A 17,580-nucleotide genomic window follows, 5' to 3' on the forward strand; every position below is an offset into this window, starting at 1 on the left:
AAAAACTCAAACTCTTTCCAAGAATATTTGTCTTATTTCTTGCCAAAATGTCTCATTTCTAGTAAAAACTAAACTCTTTTCACTCAAAATAAGAATCATCACCTTAAAAATGAACTTGTTTTTAGATCATTTTCATTTGTTTCAAACAAATTTTCACTTGAGATAAGTAGAAAATCTGCCAGCTATCAGATTTTTCCACTTATTTCAAGTGAAAATATGCTTGAAAGAAGTAAAAAATGTCTAAAAACAAGCTACTTTTTAATGTGTTGAGTCGTATTTTAAGTATAATGTGATTTGTTTTGACTAGAAATGACACTTTGACTAGAAATACGACAAATATTTTTGCAGTGTACATGGCTCAGATTCTTGAGCGCATCACTTTCTTCTTCCTCGTCACATTCTTGATGCGTTTAAGATGCCACAGGTTCCTCATGTGTTTGTTTTGTGCCTCATGTTCTCTATAGTCGAGGAGGATCCTTCAGATATTTTGGTGCACAACATCACCTCAGATGTAGATTATCATTTTTTCCAAAGTTGCTTCCAATTGGAGCATGTTGTTGTCGTCGTTGGGTTTTTTTTTACGTTTTCTGCAGCTCCAAACCGATCAGCACTGCCGCCGCCGCCGCCACGTTTATGTGCTTTGATTGTTTCTGTCAGTTTTCCATTGCGTCTGTTTTTCCTCCCAAACCTCTGCAGCTGCCAAATTCTTCATCGTCTTCTTCTTCTATAAGCAGGGAAAGCTGAGCGTGGAGTCGTGGACTGCCAGAATGATGGCATCGTCCACTCCACAGCGTTTCCCGTTGACATGAGGGGGTTAAGCTCCTGCCTGTGTTTCTATTTTGAGTCTGTTCTGGTGCTGGTGCTGGAGCAAAAACCCTCTGGAGTCTGTCCAACTCATTTCAGCAGATGTGATAAAGAAAGAATGCGAGAGGCCAGAGTCTCAGAAACATGTAGCTTCATGCTTTACATCCAACACTTATCAGCAGAGAGGAATTCAGCCCTGCAGGCTCCGATATCCACTCATCTGCGTCTCAGCTGAGCGAGGACGACGGGATCAGCAGCAGCACTTCCCCGTTGGAGCTGGACTCAGTCTGAACCAGCCTGAACCTAACCGGAGTATAACTTCTTTAATCTGCAGGTTTGATCCTGAATGAACCGCAAAGGAAACTTTCACTTCTCGCTACAGAGATTAAAAAAAGGGTTTATTAACCTGTGCCCCTGTCCTTTAATCCTGATCCTGATCTGGTTTGTTGTCATTTGGACTCAAAGGCCACTGGAGGACTGATAAGAAGACACCAGGATCCAGAAATATGAATGTTGTCCGAATTAATTTGTGGAATCATGTTATATAAAGGAGAGATAAGCAACTTGGATTTTTCTCAATAACTAATCCACGACCAACGGATCGTTTTCATCTGTGGTGTAAATGATTTACAGCTGTTAGGAGTTAATATCTAACATCTAAAGTGGGCCGATGTAACCCTTCTTCTGTTATAAAAGGATTGATATGTAGTTTTATAAGTGATAAAACTCATATAAAATCAGTTTATAAAGTCAAAAGAGAAAGTCTGAGACAAACGTGGCCTTCAGCCTGTCCGTTAATCAGAGCGACGTTCAGTCCCACTGAAGGAATCCAGACCACCTGACCTGTCCTGGGGGGTCGACTCTACTCTGGACCCCCCCGAGGAGGTCACGAGACACATCTGAGACGTCTACAGATGAGTGATGATCAGTGTGTCCTCGCCACCCTGTCTGAGCAGTGAAGCTTCACCGAGGAGGAGTCTGTTTGTCAATAAGTTGTGTAATCAGTTGACATAAGAGCATGGTTCGGACCTTTTTAGTTCAGTGGCCACATACAGCGCACTTTCATCTCCAGTAAAACAACAGCATATTAACCTATAAATAGCGAGAACTCCTAATGTTTTCCTTTGTTTTAGTGAAAAGAAGTATAAGTACATTTTTAAGATGTTTACATTTAATGAGCTATCCCAGTGGTTTCCTACCTCTTTTGGCTCGTGACCCCATTTTGACATCCCATATTTCTGGCGACCGTCGATCAAGATGCACCAGCTCAGATATTTTCATATGCTGCATTTTATCTGAAGTCGATTTATATTCGAGAAAGTGAAAGTATAGATACAGTTGTTTAAGATTGTGTGTTGTGTTTTTAATCATATTTAAAGGTGTACAGAAAAGAAAATTGAATTTGAGCCCACTCTGGATCATAAAATTAGTGTAATAACTCATCAGGCGACCCCATTTGAATTCCAGGCGACCCCAAGGTTAAAAAACACTGAGCTATATCCTTTAACAAAACATATGAACAGAAGCTGAAATTTTCTTGTCAAAACTATGTGCAGTTTCAACACTATTATGCCTCTTCTGTCTTCTATGTAATTTTCACACTTGGCTATTTCATCCCGCGGGCCGAACGTTTGACACCCATGTTTAGATCAAATGTTGTTCTCGGTTGATTCAGATTCATATATGCACAGAGACAGCAGCCTCTCATCGATGCTTTTGTCGTTTCAACAGTAAAACTCTCCTGAGACACGATCATGATGGAGGTCGGCCTCCATCTTTTGTTTCCACTGAGGCCGCACAGCAGCGTTCAGGACTGAAACCACAGTCTGGACCGTGGAGGTGGATCATGTTTATATCCACACGCCGCTGCAGACCGACAGCTCCTGGGTCTGGTAAAAAAATTTAAAAAAAACCTTGAACCTTTAAAGGGATAGTTCAACATTTTGGCAAACTGACCCATTGCCATAATCCCTATAGTCATAGCAGTAGGTTCGTTACCTTTAATTGTCGGTGCAAGCTATTTTTAGAACGGCGGAGCAGAGCGGCGAGCTGCTCAGAGCTACGCTACGGAGGCTAATGGGATTTCTTGGTTTCCCTCATCAAACTCATCAACAATCCAACAACTCCAAAATGCTCTGGTGGACAAGTTGTGACCTGCACATTCACCACGCTATGAGATAATAACAGAACGTTACGAGACGTAGTTGTTTTCGAGGTAAATACACAGAAATGAGGACAGACTCTGTCTCGTACCTACTGCTATGATTATAGGGATTATTTCAATGGGCCAATTTGCCAAAATGTTGAACTATCCCTTTAAAACTGGATCTGGAGTAAGCGCCTTTGCCGGTTTGTCGACCATCTCAGTCTGTAGGTGGCGCTGTCAGGGATGTTAGACTCTCGTCTTCCCTGCAGCAGTTTCCTGACTCTATTCGAACCTCATGACCATGTGTGTGTGTGTGTGTGTGTGTGTGTGTGTGTGTGTGTGTGTGTGTGTGTGTGTGTGTGTGTGTGTGTGAGAGAAAGAGAGCGAGAGAGAGAGTGTAGAATATTTGTCCCATGATGTCAGTGTGAGGACGACGAACTGTGAACCACACACTGGTGTTTCTATAGCTGTGAGGCTGTGAGGACACATCGACATATGATACGCTCTCACATTAACCACCACAACCAACCCCACCCCAGCACCACAACCCTAAACTAAACCTAAAGATAAAAGCTAAAACTATAAACCTGCACCACTGAACTCAAACGGGTCCTCCCTGCTGGTCCCTCCTCTCTATCTGCAAATTGTCTCGTTAGTTATTAGTCTGAATTCAGGAAGTGAAACTGAGAGTCTGTTAATCGGAGGAAAAAGTAAAGTTTGGAGGAAGTTCAGCAGTGAAAGAGTTCATCAAAATTGGGTCAGTCAGTCTCTGTTGTTGTGCGATTCACTGACAGTGACTCATGTGAGGGTCAACGCCACGGATCGTCTTAATCAGGCCCCAAACATCACACCACACTGCATCACTGTTCCTCTGCTGCTTAATTAAAGGGATAGTTCACCCAAAATTCAAATTTCTAACTCATTATCTACTCACCCTCATGTCGACTAAGGGCTGGGAGAAGTTTCTGAGTCCTCCGTGCCTTCTCCGAGTTACAGCGGGGGGGGGGGTCCGCGCAGCAGTATTTGTCCATATAATGGTTGTGAATGGTGCTCACTTTTCTTCGTCCAAAAAGACACACCAAAAGACATCCAAATACCTCCATGCTGCTCGTCTGTAATGTCCCTCTTGTATTGAAGCCCCGACATGAGAAATTGTTCCGCCGGTCAGTGCAAATCACGCGAGATTTGCACTGACACAGGAAGAGCAGTGAACTGAGACACTGGGAGCTTCTGCTACAAACAAGCTTAAAGACTTATTTAATTTCTTCAGGAACAATTTCTCATGTTGGGGCTTCAATACAAGAGGGACATTACAGACGAGCAGCATGGAGGTATTTGGATGTTTTTTGGTGTCTTTTTGGACGAAGAAAAGTGAGCTCCATTCACAACCATCATATGGACAAATACTGCTGCGCTGAGCCCCCCCGTAACTCAGAGAAGGAACGGAGGACTCTGAAACTTCTCCCAGCCCTTAGTCGACATGAGGGTGAGTAGATAATGAGTGAAATTTGAATTTTGGGTGAACTATCCCTTTAATGGCCATCCACTTAGACGGGTCCTCGTTACGGAGGGTACAGAGTGTCCTGCACACTGAACTGAAGTGATCATGGTTTGATCAAATCATCTTAACACGGTGCTGATTTATTACGGCCCTTTTTTTGTCCAGGTCTTTGAAGCTTCAGGTTTGATCGCATGAGTCCGGGCGTAAACAACACGTCAGCAGCAGCAGAGAGGAAAACAGCTGCGAACACCGAGAGGAACAGAGAGAAGTAAGAACAGAGAGAGAACGTGTTGGCGAGGCGGCGGTGTGATGATCAGCTGAGTCTTCTTCATCAGACCTGGGAACAACAACGCGACTGTTTCTGTCACAGATAGTGAACGTGGAGCTCAGACGGACGGACGGACGGACGGTGGCCCGGAGGTTTCAGACAAGAGAGAGTCACATGATGACAGTTCAATCAGCTGAGAGGAGAAGAGAAGTAAAAAACCTTTATTTAAAGGGATAGTTCACCCAAAATTCAAATTTCACTCATTATCTACTCACCCTCATGTCGACTAAAAGCTGTGAGAAGTTTCAGAGTCCTCCGTGCCTTCTCTGAGTTACGGGGGGGGGGGGGGGTTGTGAATGGGGCTCACTTTTCTTTGTCCAAAAAGACACACCAAAAAACATCCAAATACCTCCATACTGCTCGTCTGTAATGTCCCTCTTGTATTGAAGCCCCAACATGAGAATTGTTCCGAAAGAAATTAAATAAGTCTATATTTTAAGCTTGTTTGTAGCAGAAGCTCCCAGTGTCTCAGTTCACTGCTCTTCCTGTGTCAGTGCAAATCTTGCGTGATTTGCACTGACCGGCAGAACAATTTCTCATGTCGGGGGTTCAATACAAGAGGGACATTACAGACGAGCAGTATGGAGGTATTTGGATGTTTTTTGGTGTGTCTTTTTGGACGAAGAAAAGTGAGCCCCATTCACAACGAGATAATGAGTGAAATTTGAATTTTGGGTGAACTATCCCTTTAAACACATCAGATGAACAAAGTGACTCCTCACACACCTGTAAAAATCTGCCCAGAAGAAGAAAACAAGTCTCCACAGTGTCAAACATTTAGTTTTTGTGCACCAAGTCATCGTGTAAAGTGTGAAATGTGTGTGAACAGTCACTTCTTAATGAGGAGCTGAATGAAAATCTGTTAAAAAATGCTTTTACTTCTCTGATATTTCTGTCGCCATGGTTTATAATTATACTTTATTGAGCCTGTGTTTTATTTGGTATCGTTTGATTGACAGCTGTCAAACGAACGTCAAACAAACCAACCAACCACACACACAAACAAACACTCCAGACTTCATCCTGTATCAGTCTCACTGTTGAAAACATGATAAATAACACGGCTGAGTAGGTGGTGAGAGTAAGAGAGTAGGTCAGAGCGATAGAGAGACTATCAGGCCCAGTGGGTCAGCGGAGAGAGAGAGCAGCTCCACAATGAGCTCTTTTCATTCAGACATTTAAAGGAAAAACTTTCCGTCTGGTTAACCGTTGACTTAACGGCCTCTCCTCCTCCAACACAACGAAGACTTTCACATCCTGGGCCTCGCACGGAAAATTTAAAACCCAACACACCTTAAAGTTGACTGGTTTTACTTCTCCATCAGAGACCCCAGAGACCTGTGCAGAGTCTCGAGAAAAGAAAAGAAAAGAAAAGAAAAAAACCTTAAAAAACCAGAGACCACATGCTGCTTTTTTGTATTTTTGGTTAAAGTGAGTAAAGACAGGACGTGGTGAGTTTGGCTCAGTGTATGCACCAAATCCGCCCAGTAACATACAGTCAATTATAACAATCAAGTAGTTTTCTTAATGTTTGTTCTCTTTTTTCTTATCAGTGATTTTGCATGTCTTTATCTGATTCTTGTAAAGTTTCTGCACAAATAAAGCTGTGTAATTTTTCTGTTATTCTCGACAGTGTATCCATCCGCCCAGTATTTCAAGTGCAGAGGCTGATAATTAACTAAAGATAACTTTACAGTGCGTTAACTAATCCGCTAATTTCAGCAACGGAAACCTGGATTACAGAGTTTAATAGTGTAATTGTATTATCTTGCATTATGAGTGTAAAGTGTGCGGAGTTTGGCAGCTGATCATGTTTCCCCGTATGTGTGTTCACAGAGGCTGAAGGTTAAATCCACACTAACAAACACTGAGGTCAGAGTCCAGCCTCCACACGGTGCCATGAACGAGTCGCTGCTGCTCTGAATCACTTCCTCTTCCTCCGAAAAACGTCTGCAGGGAAAAAAAAAAACTCTGAGGACTTCGAAATCTGGAAAATTTGAGATAGCCATAGCCATAAAAGTACAGCACAGCAAAGCAACTGTAAAAAATAAAAACTCAAAAACGATTCGCGGTTCAACGGGTTCACTTCTCCTTGACAACAGCTCCAACACAAGAGTTCAGACTGAATAAAAACCTCTGGAACAAGAAAGTCCTCCCAAAAATAAAATAAAACACCTGCAGGAGGGATTCAACCAGCAGGACGGCCACAGATCAACACTGACAGAGATAATCCAGAAGCAGAAATCAACTAACAATAACTTGGCAGGACGTCCTGGACGATCGAGGCCCTCAAGACCCAGAAAAGATGTTCTACACACTCACACACTGTAATTAAACCAGCAGCAGCAGCAGCAGCAGCAGCAGCAGTAAAGTGGGTTATCTCTGAGGAGGTCAAAGTCACAACTGGGTCACTCTTGAGTCTGAGAGTCGACAGATCTGGTCTCTTTATTCCACATTTCACACCGTCTGTCTGTCTGTCTGCGCCGTGTCGTGTTTATCTGCTGTTTCACGTGCAACTGCATTGGGCAGCCTCTTAAAAAATGTCCTCATTTCTGTGCTCTGACTCATCCATTTACTTGAGACTCGCACAAACAAACCAAAACAAGGAGGTCAAAGAGGCTGAAAAACAGTGGAAAAAGTGTCGAAATAAGAAAATGTATGGCCTAGTTTTGAGTCAACACACACTAAGCATGCAGTCCAAACCAAAACACGGCAAATTACTGAGGCAAAAGCTTCATTAATCGATTAGTTAAGAAAATGAATCGGCTGCAAAAGCTTCTCAAATGACAGGATGTGGTTCTTTCGCTCGACAGTAAACTGAATATTTGTAGGTTTCTGGTCCAATAAAAGAACACAAATCTCAACACATGGCCGATATGAATCAATGTAATAATAATTCTTACTCGCACCGCTCTGATCTTTACAATGTCCATTCTCATACAGCTTTATTGTGAAAATCATGAGGGGGGTTTACCCGTAATTTCCCCTTGAACGCAGTGTAACGGTCACATAAATCCAACTGAAAACAGCGAGAGGGAACAGAGCTGTGCAGTGTTTTTTCCCCCCACCCCCTCCGCCGCCCGCCACACTCAGCAGCTCGCTCCTCCAAACTGACTCCAGACCTGTAACTTGGCTCCAGATCCAGATCTTCTCACTGAAAAACCCCAGAAACCAAACCGACTACGTCACAGATGCTGTAAACACCAGGCAGCGAGGGGAACGAACCAGAGAGATATTTTTGGCTCAGGATTTTCCTGAAACATTTCTCAGCTACAGCAGCAGCAGCGTTTACCTGAACCCTGTGACATCTTGACCTTTGACCTGCAAACCACCACAGGTCAGCTCTGATGTTAACCACAGAATATTAGAAAGTGAAACATGAGAAAAGAAGCTCATTAGCACCCAAAGTCCCTGGTTTGTGAACTATACGTTAAGAAGTTAAAAAGTAAAAAAAACAAAAAACATGTTGTAGCCTACTTGATAAACCCATGGAAATTCACACTAGCTAGCTTGTTAGCATCAGCCTTCATTGTTGTTAGCTTTTGTGCCACTGTCATAGGCCGATAAGTCTGTTAGCTTCTGGGCTAACGTGTCAACATGTCAGCTACTTAATGTTCTCAATAAACATTAAACATTTATAATAATTCGATATCAATGGGGCATGTCAAAAATTCAGATTAGCTTTGTTAGCATTGCTTAGCCAATTCAGCATTTGAGAGTATAATTGTGAGGAAAATTCAATTTGCAGCATTTTTTCTGGCTTTTTTTGTTCTGTTTGGTCCTGCTTTTAACATTTGTGTTAATCTAAAAAGAGAAAACTTGTCTAAAACACTGATAAAAAGTAAATTAGCTGGAATTACGATTTAGCCTAATATGTTGGGCTGTTGGTTTGTTAGTTTTGGCAACCAGGCATGACAGCTTCATATAACAAATGTGAGCTTAATGTGAACTGAGTCTGAGGTCTATTGGGGATTTAATTTCATTCATTTCCCACAAAGTTTCAACATTGGGATTCCCCAATAACTCCAGGATTATTGGGGAATCCCACCATCAACAACAGTCTGACACCAAATCTAATGTTAGTTAGCTGCTTTAATGCTAATGTTACCACAGCTTGATGATTGTGACGATAAAACAGAGCATAAAATCTCAGAGAGGCTTTTATGATAGCTAACTGAGGCTGTAAATTAGTGAGTTTCTATTCCTGTAGTAGGTAACTCTGACTCCAGTGCACCAAGCGAACCACAAGTCCTGGATCAGTCCTCTGTCTCTGTTCTCGACCCAAAAGGTAAAACTTATCTGACACAGAGGAAATTCAGATCATCTTAAGTCAAATATCAAAATGACCACTTCAAAGACAGACCCTGAACCAGTCTGAACCCTGAGGGAAACAAGACTCCCAACACTAGACAAGACCAACCAGACCAGTGCTCATATAAAATGTATGAATTTCCTACTTGTTTTGTCTGTAAAACCAAAAACATTGATCAGTTCATTGTGAAAATGACAGCTATAGTCTCAGCTCTGACTATAGCTACCTATGGCCATAAGTATGTGGACACTGCTCGTCCTCTTCTGGAAAAAAAAAAATTCCTGAACACTCCTCGGTTTCTGCACAGACACTCAATCACATCATAAAGCCGGTCAATGAAAATCACCTCTGAATCATTTATCTGTGAACATTCAATCAGCGTTACAGTAAAAAAAAAAAAGGAAAGAAAAGAAAAAAACGCTCCAGTGAGGAGGGAGGTTAAACCCTGAGTCTGTCATTGAGCTCCCTGACTTCAGCTGACATCTGGACGTGAAACATTTCAACAGGTTTTCAGCTGAATCCACTTCAGATCTCAGTGTCTGGACAGAGGTTTCTCATTATGTATTTTCTGTTTTCCTGCATGTGGATCCAATCTGTGAGGAAGGTTTAAGAGAAAAGAAGCAGCAGACTCACCAGAGAGACGACCAGACAGCAGCGAACGCAGCGACTGAGAGGCTGAAAACTGCACACTGAGATCATTAACCAGCTCTGACTTCTCTGCTAATGTCTCTCTCTGCTCTCTCTCTCTCTCTGAGGTGTGGCTCCAACCAGGAAACCCATCCTCCCCTTTTTTCTAAAGGAGCTCACTTGTTCTCCTTCCTTCTTCCTCCGGTTCCTCGGGCCAACAGCTCCTCCTGCTGATGGAGACGACTCCTCACATCTGACAGAAACACACAATAGATAATTTACTTATAATTAATTATAGGACCTAACAGGAATTAACTGGTGCATCACTTACATTTAGATATTTTATTCTACTATTGTTCCACTGGGAAAGACAAACACATGAAAAAATGAAATGATGGATAATTTGTAACTTGGCACACAATGATGCCTGTTATATAAACACAGATTTTATAAGGACACAATGTGCTGTAAGCCCATGATAATCTCTTTATGTAAAACCTGAATGAGAAAAATAAACAGTGCCTGAAGCTGTAGTGGTGCAAATGTTTAGTTTAGTTTCCACCACCTCAATTTTAAACTTTTTTTTTTTATTCTCCCAAACAGCCTCACTGACTTCATTATGTTTCAGTTGGTGGGTATTTTATTATCATATTACCTGATTTATTGATTTATGACCATTTGGCTCAGTTGTTAACAAATCAGCAATTTTATAGAGCCTGAGAAACCATAACGGTGCTGACAATGGTGTGTGTGTGTGTGTGTGTGTGTGTGTGTGTGTGTGTGTGTGTGTGTGTGTGTGTGTGTGTGTGTGTGTGTGTGTGTGTGTGTGTGTGTGTGTGTGTGTGTGTGTGTGTGTGTCTTGTCAGCCGGCAGCCAGTACTATCAAGTTTCTAGCGTGAGCAGGGCCATACCGGAAGATTAATTTCAAAATAAAATGTAGGCTATGTGTTTGTTATGTAAAAAAAAAAAAAAAAAAAAGGTCCTGTATATGGGTAAAAAAAAACAGACCAGTTTTTGATTTACAGTGGGCAGTGATGAACCGGGGAACACCAATTATTACTAACGCTAAAAGTGGGAGAAACTCATAATGGAAACTCACATCAGAGAACATGGGCTACATGATGTCAACAATAACACAGCAGTAAGTCAAACCTATAAATGTACACAATAACGACTGTAATTTAATTGGTTACATACCTAATTCAACTTACTTTACTTTATTTGTTTATTTAGTCGGGACAATGCATATTAATGGACAGTGAGTGCTAGAGTACCCACAGTAAATACCGGATTTAGCACATGTGCTAAATTACATCCGTAGTCCCCAAAACAATACAACAATTAACATAAAAAGTCTATAAAGACGGAGGACCAGTAGATAACAGAAAAAGTACATTTACATAGTTACAGAATTGACTACTGAATTGACTACTGCCTTCATTATTTCAATATTCTGTATAACATATTTTTACCATTAATATTTCAATGCTATTTTCTTTTCTATTGAGTAGCTCCTATTCAGTTTTTTTTTCTCCATAACTCCCATTATTGTATTTCCACTCAAACTAGGCTTCTTTCTTTTTCTGTGCCGGTTTTTTGCTATAGCTATAGGCCTATAGGTTCTTTTTTTCTTTTCTTTTCTTTTTTACATTGGTTATTGTTGCTAATTGTGAATATTAATTTATCCAGAGAACAATAACAAAAAGTTTTTAATCTACTTATTTCTAAAAAATATATAGGCTATATAGGCCTATGTTTTATATTTTGAATATGGGTCTTTGCTTTTCATACTCGTCATCATATTTGTACACGTGAAATCGAGCAGTGTTGCATTGCATAACAATTTTCCCTCTGGGGGATTAATTCTACAGCCTAATCATTTTTCTTTTAATGTCCTTTTATTTTGCAACGCCCAACCGGAAGTGTCCTGTGTGTATGTGGGTGTGTTGACGCAGCTGCTGAGACCATTTAACCTGCAGCAGCAGCAGAGAAGGCGGCACCTGATCCGTCTGCGACCAGAACCAGAGAACAAAAGACACAAGAACCACAGAGGAGACACGGAGACACGGACAGGTAAAGACAAACAAATAAACCGCTTGATTTACACCTGACATTTTCTCGTTGTGTTTATCTCCGCGTTTAACGGTGATGTGTCCAGTGTCTAGTCGGTCGTGACGGTGCCGGCCGGTGATGGAGGAGGATGAATCCGGCTGCGCAATTAATAAAAACTCGACAAATGATGATGCTCAACAAACCAACATGAAAAAGCATGAATGTTTGCTGTAATGTGATGAGATGCATGTCAGAAACGGAGCGTGTTAATGTGGATTTAATCGGTGGATGTAACCGGTGCAATCATCAGTAGGCTACTACCCCCTCCTCCTCCTCCTCCTCCTCCTCCTCCCGCGAGCCTGAAAACCGGGACAACGCCTCAAACGCAAATGTGCAGATTAATCCTTCAATTACACAACGATCGGCCTATTAATATAAAAAACAATCCTCACGTGATGACTTTAAAAAATGTAATAAAAGTGACGCTTTTGTACCAAAATGTTCCTGTCGCGTGCATCATGTCGTCTCGTCTCGTCGTCCTCAGATCTGAGGCTCGAGCCAACGCCTCAGTCAGGATCAATAAGCCCCGAATTAGGCAAAAAAAAATGGATAAAATGAAATGTGACTGGATTTTGGTGGCAGGTGATTTCCTCAGTGAGAAGCTGCTGAGTCAGCGACGTGTCGAGGTTTATTTCAGTCCGTTGAGGCGCGATGACCCAGATTCAGTTTTTAGACTCACAGTAAAAAATCTTCAGCATCTGACTGACACAATAAATAAATGTGAAGTGACTCAGCATGCAGGCCCATGTGTGGTTCACATATCAGCAGGAACTCATTCTCTTCAAACCCAGTCAGAAAGTAATGTAACATAGGCTAGATTTAAAAAAAAAAGAAAGAAAAAAGGCTGCTCCAACATCAATTAAGTTAAAACACCATATAATGTCTATACAATATAAACATCTGTCTGCAGCTGCTTCAGTTCCAATAACATAAACAAAACCAGATGCTGTTTTCTTGACTAATAAATGACTGAACATGGAGTTCAAGTAAACAAACAACCAAAAAACATGTCAACAAATAAAGCTCCAGTTCCAGGAGTGACACCGGATCTTGACCCAGGAAGGAGGAGGCTCCGACCTAAACTCACTGACACAGTCTCAGGTGTCCGTCAGTTATAATAATCACAGGTCTGTGAAGCGACAGTGGAACCAGACTATTATTTTTATAGAGTCAAACCACCTGCTTCATCCTCACCCTTATAACAGTGAACACTGACACAGTCGGACATCAATCAGCTGATCATTTAAAGGCCCCACGCTGTATAAACTTAGATTTCTATGTGTATTTTTTAATTATAAAGCAGGTCAAGGTTCTGTATTAATACTGTGAAATTATAAAAGTGCTCAGTCCAGATGAGTAATCGCAGCCTGTTCTCAGAAACTGAGCTTTAAAATGAGCCGTCAGGACCAGTGTAACTCTGTGATGTCACAACAAAGCATGCAGCACCACTCGGCCCCGCTCAGCCCCGCCCCGAGTCAGTCTGATGGATGAGTCATGGTTAATTCATGAAAAAACTGCCCCTTTTAAAACAGCTGAGAGGCCTTCAGGGTCCATGGGAGCCTGCAGCGCTATAAAAGGCTGTGTCATGTCATAAGTGGAAAGGCTCAGCTGTGAATAGGTTTCTCTACATGGACACAGCTCAGTCAGGCTGATGGGAGCTTTTAATTTAACTCTCTGGTTTCATATCTGCAGCAGAGCATCTACATATAAAATCAACAGATAAACTGGATTAAAATGTTAAAGTCAAGCTGAAACAAAATCACAGCTGTATGCACTTTTAATGGGTCATGACTTGGAATGATTTGAGATGTTTTCTACATTTTATCGTAATGGTAGGCTATGTAATTTTGATATTTTTTCTTACTTTCTTTCTTTTATTAAAAGCCTAACTAGGGACGGGAGTTGGAAACTAGCATTAGCTATAATCTCTGTATGCAGAACATCAGTCACATTGACTATGTTAACCTGCATTGTCCCTATCAAATAAACTAAATTGAATTATTTCAAGAATATATTTCTTTTAAAGAAACACCAGAAAAATCAATGTTCAGAATTTTTCATCTTCACTGTAAATCTTAGGTGAAATGTTAAATGCTATAAATGCTACAGGGTTTAATTTAGACCAACCTGGGTAAAGGGAACCAGTTTTTCTAAAATGGTTAAACAAAAAAACAAAAAAAAGTTCCAAAAAATATATATATCTGACGGGTTTCCTCAGTTCCTCCACTGTCATCCTACTCTGACCTGTAAATAGCCTGTTGGAGCAGCAGACACTAAAAATAAAACCAAAACAAGCTTTAAAATAAACCGAAGCTGCTTCCGCTCAGAGCCGAGACTCAGAGACTAAAGTCAGACTCAGACTTCAACTGCAATCAGGTCAGTGATCGACGTATAAAGGCCGAGAAGAGCATAGAAAAATATACTTTAGATTTAGACTCATGACTGAATTTTATGTGCAGACTCTAGGTGTCATAAGGGATTTACTTGATATATATGTTTCTTGTGAAAGATCTGCACAATAAATAGTTTAATGTAGTTATTGTACTAAGTTTGAGGCTCTTCAGTTCACCTGCAGGGTAAAGAAAACCTGGGGCTCCGTGTTCAGGGCCTAAATAACCACCTGAAAGACCCAGGAAAAAGAAAAACTTAGACACTGGAGCTGAAATTTTGATTAATTATTTACAGTAGTTAGCTGACAGAAAAGAAACAAGATTAATTCATTAGAGGAAATCAAAAAAAAAAACTTTTTTTCAGCTCCTACAGGCTGATTATTTTATGGTTTTGCAGTTTTCTAACAGTGAACGCAACATTGTTTACCAACTGTTGACATTTGACTCGTCCGTCAACAAGGAGGCGGCAGTCCGTCATTTTGACAAATCTAAAAATGGATCAGTTGGTGGTGGTTTGTTTCCAGTTTGTATCTTTGGATCATTCAGAAAACCTCTTGTTAAACGTCTGTTTTTTTCATTTCAGAGTGAAAGATGATGGAAAAATCAAACAGCCAATACGACTCGTTCCTCTTCTGGAGGCAGCCAATCCCTGCCCTCGACCTGTCCGAGCTGGCGGACCTGGGTCTGGGCGACAGTCAGCCGACCAGCGGCTACAAAGGAAAAGACAAGATGTCCAAACTGAGGGGTCAAGATGACGAGGTGAGAGGACGATGAGTAGTAGACCGATCCCGATCACCGATTGAGTTTAAATAAACCGATAACTGATCACGTGAGGGAGAATTATGTCTATTTAAATAACTTCTTTATTTATCTACTGTATATACTTATGTACTATTTACTGAGTATCAACAATGAGATGTGTCTATGTTGCTTTGTTTGTTGGTTTAAAGCCAAACAAACACGTCTCATGGGTTTAAATGTGTGTTTCATGTCTTTTGTGGTGTTTATGGTTTGAGCCCTGTCATTATGTGACGAATGAATAAAGTTTTTTTGAATCTTGAATCATTAGCTAGCAACATCATCTCTAGCAAACAAACATGTCGGTGCCGAGGAACTTCTTTTGGAGTAGGCTAAATAAAGACAGATAAAACACACTGCAAAAAGTTTCAACGCGACAATGACGTCATTGATCGGATCAGTGAATTAAAGAGGAACTACGCAAGATTTGTAGCTTAACTCTGCTACATTTTTACCTTAATTTAACAGCTTTGGAGTAATTGTAAAGGACACAAACGCACTCCATAACCTGTAATTTCTTGTTTATGACAGATTAAACTGCACAAATATAGACGTTGTAACATCTTTTATGATATATAGGCTAACGTTATCCACCGCTCTATTGATTGATTTCTCGCCGGCTTTGTTGAAAACAAATGCACATGGCCGAAAGGAGGGTTAGCAAAACAGTGTAGAAAGAGACCGGACTTACAGCCGATCTCACAAATTGCATAAAATGGAAAAAAAATCGGCCAATCCGATTGGTGCAAAGCCTAATAAGTAGTAGTCAGGGGTAACAGGCAGCAACTAAAACACTTTGTCCTTGGGCCAGCAGAGGGAGCTGTGGCCCAGGTGTTGGTATCTAGTGGTCTGACGTGAACTGTGTCTCTTTCTTTATTCCCAGGGGCTGTCTGAGTTCTCCTCCTTCAACTACTGGAAAACTCCCATCGCCGACGTGGACGCTCTGCTGGCCGACCTCAACCTGCTGCTCTGAGATCAGCCTCACCTGAGCTCTGACCCTGGATCAGTCTCTGCAGGCCTCAACCTCCTCCTCATCCTACTCTCCATCCTGCCTGATTCGCTTTTTTTTCCTTCCCTGGACACATTTTCACGCTAACAGTCCCCACAGGACACGAGGTCCACAGAGACTGGTCCTGGTTCACATTAAACACACGCAGACACACACATTCTCTGATCCTGAACTAGTTTTTTCCTTAAAAAAAAACACACAAAGGCCGACTCGTCCCGTGTGAACGTTGTGAATTAAATCTGAAGGCTGTAGTCTGAGACGATACGATTCTCCGTTTTAATAAGAGTCCAGATCCTGATCCCACTGAGAATTTGAACCGATATAAACCGTCCAGTTTGTCCCCATGTGTGGACAAAACATTAGAAAAACCACGTTCATTGTGTTGCACAGAGGTGTGTTACATTCACCACAGAAAATCTGGAGACTCGTCATGTGATGTAAGGAGGAGAGAAAGAAAACTGAGATATGAGGAAACCAGCCCGTTTTAATATCATGTAGCCTACATGAGTCGTTATACTGACGATCGGCTACACTGCTGAGACTGAGATTCAGTTTCTAAATGTTCCTATAGGTGAACAAAAACAAGATAAAGCTGTAAGAGTTCACATCTGTTTACACAACTAAAAACGACATTAGTAGGCCTATTTATGTGAATGTTTGGGTGACAGATTACAGGAAACACCAAGAACTTGGAAGATGGTTTTCAGGATTGTTTTAGGATGTGGTCAATAATAGGACGGCTCTGGATCTGGAGGTCCTTTAGGTTGTTTTCATTATGAAGGTATAGTCCCACAGAAGGGTTGTAGTGAGCCTTTAGGGGTATTAAAGGTGGTTGAACACCGTTGAGGAATGAAATTTTTGCACCACCATTAGAGCATTAAATGAAGGAACGAACGTCGCCGGCTCTTCCTCCTCCAGGGTTCAACACACCTGAAGAATGTATGAGGAGGAGCAGCGAAGATGTTCTGGTGGATCATTACATAACTGTGGGGTTTGTTTCTTTAATCTGTCCCCAGCTCGAGCTGTAGAAACTAACACACCCTTATAATAAAACCATTCATCATCACTCAAGAGGCAGTAACGTCTCAACCAGACAGACAAAAAGCCCTGATTGACACTAAACCTTTACTCTCAATTATCAGATCAGTTGTCAAACAAGGCTTTTCTTGGTGAATATAATGCATCTCGTTATTATTCATCCAGTTTTCATCAGATTATTTAAGTTTAAACAGAACCGTCCCTTTGTGTCGCATGAATGAATATGATTTATTAGACCAGAAGGAATCATTGAAGTGTTGAGACAGAGGTTGTTATTGTTTTTGTGCCTTTTTTTCCCCCTGAGCTGACAGTTGTTGTCATAATCTTGTATCATTTATGTATTTATTTCTCATGCTGCTGTTTTATTGTTTCACTATGAGCAGGCCTCAAACTGGAGCCACAACAAGTCAGAAACACTCTGTGGATCAATATGTCCTGTCAGAAATGTTCTGCACACCCAGTCAACAATAAAATGTCCTTTTTTTCTGATCAAAACACTTGTTTCATTGAAGTTA

At 41.2% G+C, this 17,580-nt stretch overlaps 3 protein-coding genes across 5 annotated transcripts in view; 2 read left to right on the top strand and 1 right to left on the bottom strand.

Moving 5' to 3' along the window:
* The window catches only part of cdc42se1 (CDC42 small effector 1), a 31,287-nt gene extending 21,491 nt beyond the window's left edge, over positions 1-9,796 (bottom strand). The window contains exon 1 of one of the 2 annotated variants that reach the window (XM_083982626.1): positions 9,725-9,796. The gene's annotated coding sequence lies outside the window, so the exon portion shown is untranslated. Of the gene's footprint in view, positions 1-6,072; positions 6,088-9,724 lie in introns of those variants that run through there. The other variant, XM_083982627.1, reaches the window with a different exon arrangement.
* Positions 1-17,580, top strand: part of rfx5 (regulatory factor X, 5) — a 165,387-nt gene that overhangs the window by 132,389 nt on the left and 15,418 nt on the right. The window lies entirely within an intron of this gene.
* On the top strand, positions 11,655-16,654 carry mllt11 (MLLT11 transcription factor 7 cofactor). 2 transcript variants are annotated; one of them, XM_083982628.1, is made up of 3 exons: positions 11,655-11,791; positions 14,804-14,979; positions 15,902-16,654. In XM_083982628.1, exons 2-3 carry the CDS (start codon positions 14,812-14,814, stop codon positions 15,989-15,991), a joined length of 258 nt encoding a protein of 85 aa, XP_083838754.1. In that variant the 5' UTR covers positions 11,655-11,791; positions 14,804-14,811; the 3' UTR covers positions 15,992-16,654. The 2 variants fall into 2 exon arrangements, with proteins under 2 accessions (XP_083838754.1, XP_083838755.1); XM_083982629.1 differs by lacking the exon at positions 11,655-11,791 and adding an exon at positions 14,145-14,206.

The sequence above is a fragment of the Trachurus trachurus genome (genome assembly GCF_905171665.1).
Source record: "Trachurus trachurus genome assembly, chromosome: 11".
In the NCBI taxonomy this organism is placed as follows: Eukaryota; Metazoa; Chordata; class Actinopteri; order Carangiformes; family Carangidae; genus Trachurus; species Trachurus trachurus.

What these genes read in the sequence shown, in the direction of transcription:
- mllt11 (XM_083982628.1), top strand. Translation starts at nt 14,812, where the DNA reads ATGATGGAAAAATCAAACAGCCAATACGACTCGTTCCTCTTCTGGAGG. An exon ending in TGAGGGGTCAAGATGACGAG is followed by an intron (nt 14,980 to 15,901) that starts GTGAGAGGACGA and finishes CTTTATTCCCAG; the next exon opens with GGGCTGTCTGAGTTCTCCTC.